The 6,055-nt window shown below is 49.1% G+C and overlaps 1 protein-coding gene across 5 annotated transcripts in view; it reads left to right on the top strand.

Moving 5' to 3' along the window:
* Positions 1 to 1,667: 1,667 nt before the first annotated feature.
* The window catches only part of RNF149 (ring finger protein 149), a 32,919-nt gene continuing 28,531 nt past the window's right edge, over positions 1,668 to 6,055 (top strand). For all 5 annotated transcript variants that reach the window (XM_066619116.1, XM_066619115.1, XM_066619113.1 and 2 more), the window contains exon 1: positions 1,668 to 2,129. In XM_066619116.1, coding sequence (XP_066475213.1) covers positions 1,685 to 2,129 — 445 coding nt within the window. In that variant the 5' untranslated portion in view covers positions 1,668 to 1,684. The remainder of the gene's footprint in view (positions 2,130 to 6,055) is intronic.

Genomic DNA, 6,055 nt, shown 5'->3' with positions numbered 1-6,055 from the left:
TTATTGGTTGTGTGCAACTGTCAATAAAAATTAAATATATATAAGACATTGCAATAGAAATGCTTCTTCTCAAAACCTAATCTTGGTGAAACAGAGCAGGGCATCTTCCCTTGCACAGGAAGGACATCTGTCGGATCAGAATCGCATGGCAACTGACCACTTCTGTGGCACCACTTTGGTAGCAAAGTTGTTCTGAGCATGGTACTGACAGCGCATAAGAGACCATGGTGTATTTAAAACCTAGCCTTTCCACTATAACATTTTGCTGTATTCATTATGTACTACATTTTTGGAGCATTCCCCACAAAATGATGTACAATATATAAAAAGAACTATTGCTCTAAGGCTTCTGTGATGTAATTAAATCTGAACAAGACACATGCTCTCCTGCTCAGACCAGCTGATTCAGTGACAGTGTGCCAACCTGTTCTACAGGCTTTTCCACATCCACAGAAAGATCAGGTATGCAGTTTGGGGAAACTTTTGGACAAACCTTGTTCCTGGATGTCCAGGTACCACCTGTCACCTGGAGTGCTTTTGACCAGCTGTGGCTGGTACACCAACTGCACCTGTTTCTATCTCAGTTGGATCTGGTTTCAGTCATCCACACCCTAGTCATCTCTTATTTTAATTACTGCAACCCACAGTTTATATGGAACTGCCTCTGAAGGCTCTTTGGAAGATTCAGCTGCTACAAAATGGAGGTGTCAGAGTGTTCATGGATGCTAAAATTACTATCTTGTCACACCTTAGTTGTTCTAGCTGCATTCCTTGCTAGATTGCTTGTAGGTGCAATTCAAGGTGCTGGTTATGACCTTTAAAGGGTTTTAAATAGCTTGAGACCAAGGTACCTGAAGGACTACCTCAATTTGTGTGAGCTTACCTGTACTCTTTTGAGGAAGCCCTCTGGCACCTTCTGTTGCTGTCTGTGTTGTCTTTTTGCAACATGTGAGGCCTTTTCAGTGGTAGCCCCCTCCCAACGTGATATTGCAATGTGGGAGGTTTGGCTGATTCCTTCCTTGTCAATTTTTCAGACAAGGTTAAGGATGTATTTGTTCCAAAAGGCCTCATTGGACCACTTCCAATTATTTTATATTTGTATCCTGCTGGATCCAGGGTAATAAAGGGAGCCCAGGAGCCAAATTTCCAAGGATCTTACATTTTCTGATCTCACCTTAATTTGCTGCCTGCACAGGATGCTGATGCCATGTAGGCAGGTAGATCTGGGCTCTGCACTGGGAAGACCAGTAGACCTGGGCTCCAAAGACTCTTCTGGTGGTCTCCACCTTCCCCCTGCATAGGTTTGGGCTCCCAGGTTGCCACCCCCTGCATGCTTTCCTGGGAGTCAGCCCCCTTGAACTCAGTGGGGCTTACTTCTGAGTAGACCCGCCCAGGCTTGGGCTGCCAAGCAGGCGCGTCCTTGTGCCTGTGGGGCGGCCCGCAGCACCTGGGGCGGCCCCGACCTGCCCGAGCGTGGAAGGAAGAGGAGCAGCGCGGGAAGGAGGAGTCGTCGGCCGGGCGCGCCTTTGTCCCAAGCGGAGAGCCCGCGGCTTGCTGCGCAAGGCAGGCGGCCGCCCTAGACTCCGCCAAGGGGGCGGGTCGCCTGGCGGCAGCCGCAGCTACAAGCGCGCTGGCTGGCTAGCTGGCTGGCGCCCGCGTCGGCTCCTGTGGCTGCGTCCCCGCGATGGTGCTGCCGCGCGGCGTGGGGCTGGCGCTGCTGCTGGCGGCGCTGGGCTGCCCGCGGGCGGCCTGGCCCCTGGTGTGGTACTCGGCGTGGGTGAGCACGGTGTACACGGAGCCCGGCACCAACCGCACGGTGCGCAGCAGCGCCGAGAGCGGCCTCTACGGGGACGCCTCGCCCAAGCAGAGCGTGCAGGGCCTGGTGGGCATCCCCCGCGGCGGCGCCCCCGGCCGCATGGAGGGCTGCGCGCCGGACGTCGAGTACGAGGTGCCCGCGCCCCCCGCCCGCTCCGCGGGCGCGCCCTTCCCGGCCTGGATCGCCCTGGTGGCGCGCGGCGGCTGCAGCCTCCAGCACAAGATCGGCCACGCGGTGCGGAGGAGGGCGGCCGCCGTGGTCGTCTACAACGAGCCCCGCTTCGGCAACACCACCCTGCCCGCGTCCCACCTCGGTGAGTGGGGGAGCCGCGCAGGAAGCCGCCCTTAAAACGGCGGACAGGGTGAGCGGTGCGCAGGCCCAGAGCCCGTGCCTGTCTCCTCAGAAGTAGGCCCCAGTACAGTCAATGGGGCTTACTCTCTGGTAAGTGCAGCTAGGATGGCAGCCGGAGAGCCCAATCCTATGCCTGTCTACTCAGAATAAGCCCCTAGTGGGGCTTACTCTGCTAAGAGTGGTTAGGATTGCAGCCCCCAGGGAGGTTCCTGGGGGGGGCAAATGCCCCAGGGTTCTGAGTGGCCCCCCCTTCTGTGGGTTGTATAGAAATGCTGCCTTCCAAAGCCAGTGGGGGAGGGGAACCAAGGTTAGGGCTTGAACAGGTGAAAGAAGACCACAACTGGGTGTCTGTTGGTATCAGAAATGAAATGTGTGTAGACCAGTGTTTCTCAAGGCTTGTCCTCCACTGTACCACTTCACACAGTCCACCGATTGAAAGTACCACCAGAAGTAACTGGTGATGACATAATCACCAATTACTTCTGGGTTGGGAGGACAAATAATAATAATAATAATAATAATAATAATAACAGGTATTTATACACCGCCTTTCTTGGTCTTTATTCAAGACTTTATTCAAGGCGGTTTACATAGGCAGGCTTTATTTAAATCCCTTATTAAATAGGGATTTTTACAATTTGAAAGAAGGTTCTTTCTTTCAAGAACCACTACATTCAAGTGTTTCATTCCGATCTGGCTTCACATTCTGGCCTCCATCCTCCCACGCTCAGAGCAGATGGAATAGCTCGGCTTCAGCTTGTCAGCTGCTTCAAGGTCGCACGGTGCCGGTGGCCTCGAACTGGTGACCTTGTGGATATTATCTTCAGGCAGACAGAGGCTCTACTCTCTAGACCAGACCTCCTGCCCAACGGTGGAACAAACGGTGCAACAAACACCAGTAAGAGGCTCAAGCACGGGTGGGACGCAACATGTACCAGTCTGTGACATAACAGACACCAGTAAGAGGCTTGCGAAGGGAAGTTTTTCTCAAGCATGGAAAAGTATGCTTTGGGACTCTGCCACCAAGCTGAGCTTCCTACCACTATTTGTTGTGTCAGGGTCCAAGGGTCCCATGAGTACCACCAGACACCACCTCAAGTACCACTGGTGGTACCTGTTCCACTGGTTGAGAAACACTGGTGTAGACCAGCGTTCCTCAGTGTTTGTCACCTGCTGTACCACTTCACATGGTCAACCTATTGGAAATTCAACCCGAAGTAACTGGTGAGAAGTAACTGGTGATGTCTTCATCATGAGTTACTTCTGGTTGGGAGTCCATACGTAACACAACAAGCATGAGTAAAAGGCTCAGGGTGGACGGGAGGGCTTTTTTGAGCATGTGAAAAGCATGCTTTGGAGCTCTGCCCGCCAAGCCAAGCCTCCCACTGTAGTTTGTTATGTTGCATCATTATGTCTTGTGGCTCGACTGCTAGGAATCCCAGGAGTACCACTGGACACCATCTCAAGTACTACCAGTGGTGCTTGGTAGAGAAGGTGGTACCACTCCAGAGTGTAATATATGTTATATAGTTTTAAATTTAATAATAAGTAATATAGAGTTTAACCACATGAAATCCATATATGAGTGTTTTGTGACATTTTGTTATCAGACTTTTTTTTGGATGTCCTACATTTTGGGGTGCCTTGTCCTCTTTTGCGGTTATGACATTTGGTCACCCTGGGTAGATAGGGTGGTGCCACTCCAGAGTTCATACAGTATTTGAATCCTGCCTCATGTTACTATATTTTTTTTAAAAAAACTCTGCTAAGGGGAGAGGGCCAGACTATTATTATTATTTTTATTATTAAGTATATATACTGCTTTTCAACAAGAGTAATTTATAAAGTGGTTTTACATAGTAAAATAAATCAAATGGTTCCTGGCCTGTCCCTAGAGGGCTCACAGTCTTAAATATACTCCTTGCTGAATTTGTTATTCTACTGGTGGGGTTTTTTTTTGTTTTATGTGGAAAAGCATCCCTTGCCTGTTATGGGAAGTGGCATGGTCCTTTCTGTTGCTTCAGAAGTTCATGAGCTTATCTCACTGGAAGGGCAGATGAAAGCCTTACTTCTGGCTAAACATGGCAAGGATTGGGCCGTGTATGCAGAGTAGTTACTGGGTTAATTTCGTAGTAAATACATTGGAAGACCAAAGCTCCATTTAGTCCAGCATCCCATTTTCCACAATAACCAACCAGAGGGCTCCAGGAAGCCAAATAGCCCCCCCCCCAGCTCTCTAGCATTTGGTATTCAGTGGCATATTGCCTAGTACAGGGGTGTCAAGCTCATTTCATATACCAGGCTGAATAGCATTAATCTACTGAGGGCCAGAAGTGATGTCATTCAGCAGGAACTGAGGAACTTTTTCCTCACTTAGGAACTCATTAGCAGCAAATTACAGAAGAGAAAATATACAAATCTTGTTCATATTTTCAAGTTATGGGAGAGTCCAGTGATCATGTGGACGGCCCTTTCAGCACTGCCATTTCTGCCGAGACATCACTTCACAGCTCAGCAGCTAAGAGGTGCTCTGCAAAGTGACACCTGGGCAGAAGTAGTGCTGCTGAAAGGGCAACCTGCATAATAATTGGGCTCTCTCAGCGCCTCAGCAGATTTTCCTTTTCTCATTCCCTTCGTCCTACGGTTCCTTGTCTTCTGAGTTCTTCCGTCTCTCCCTTCCAGTGCCTTGACAGAAGTGGCACTGGTGAAAGGGCAGTATTGGGAGAGTTCAATCCTCATATAGGTGGCCCTTTCAGCAGTGATACTTGAGCAGAAGCGACATTGCTGACAGGGTGGCCTACATAATAATTGAGGTCTCCCAGCCTTGCATTTTCAGCAATGCTCCTTCTCCCAATGCTTCACTTCATAGCTCAGCAGCAGAGAGCAGCCGATGGTGGTGCTGGGAGAGCCCAACTATCATGGGACTTCTGTGGTCTGTATCTGGCCTGCAGCTCTTAAATTTGACATCCCTGGCCTACTATGCAGGGGGTTCCCTTATCCATAGTTTCACCCTAAGCGGTTTCACCAGCCCTTATAATACCTTTTAAAGGCATAAAAACATCCCTTCTGGTTTTGCTGAAAAACGAGAAGTGACTTTTTTTGCTTGTAATTGTCATTCTGAGCCCCACAGAGGCTGCATGGGGTTTCCCCCAACTGTGGATTCCCCATCAGATATCTGGGGGGGGGCTCCGGTACGGAACTCCTGAAGATACGGGGGCATGCCTATATAGTTAAGATGGCTAATAGTCATTGGTATCTATTCTCCATAAAATTGTCTGGTCCCCTTTTAAGCTTGTTTAAGAATGTGGCTGTCATCATGTCTTGTGACAGTAGTTGCTCACTTTGTGTGTTGAAATGCTTTTGTTTCCTAAAATGTACTGGTAATGAATGATCATTGAATGATCATCTATCTGGTGTGCTCCCTGGGGCATTTGGTGGGCCACTGTGAGATACAGGAAGCTGGACTAGATGGGCCTATGGCCTGATCCAGTGGGGCTGTTCTTATGTTCTTATGTTCTTATGTTCTTATCTAATTTGCAGAGCAAATCTGAATTTCTTTCTTTTCCTCTTTTGCTCTCCAAGTAGCATACATGCTCCTTTTGGTTCCATTTTGAACTAAACCAAAGTGAGTATTAAAAATAGAAAAGTTAACAGGCATTTCAAACCTGCCCAAAAGACTTTGGAGTATAATTTTATCCAAATTATTTCCTATGAGAGCTGCTGTGGAGATTAAGAAGCAGAACAGTAGTTGGACCATCTGAGGACGGGGGAGGGGCTTGCAAACATCTTCATCCTTCTGCTCATCCAATCTCTCTTGCATCTGCTGCCAGTAATCGAGAGCTACAGTACATGTCACTGGCAGCCTGGGAGAGAGTCCTGCCTGAAATC

Source organism: Tiliqua scincoides, chromosome 3 (assembly GCF_035046505.1).
Source record: "Tiliqua scincoides isolate rTilSci1 chromosome 3, rTilSci1.hap2, whole genome shotgun sequence".
NCBI lineage: Eukaryota > Metazoa > Chordata > Lepidosauria > Squamata > Scincidae > Tiliqua > Tiliqua scincoides.
This window is presented reverse-complemented; position numbering and strand designations above follow the sequence as displayed.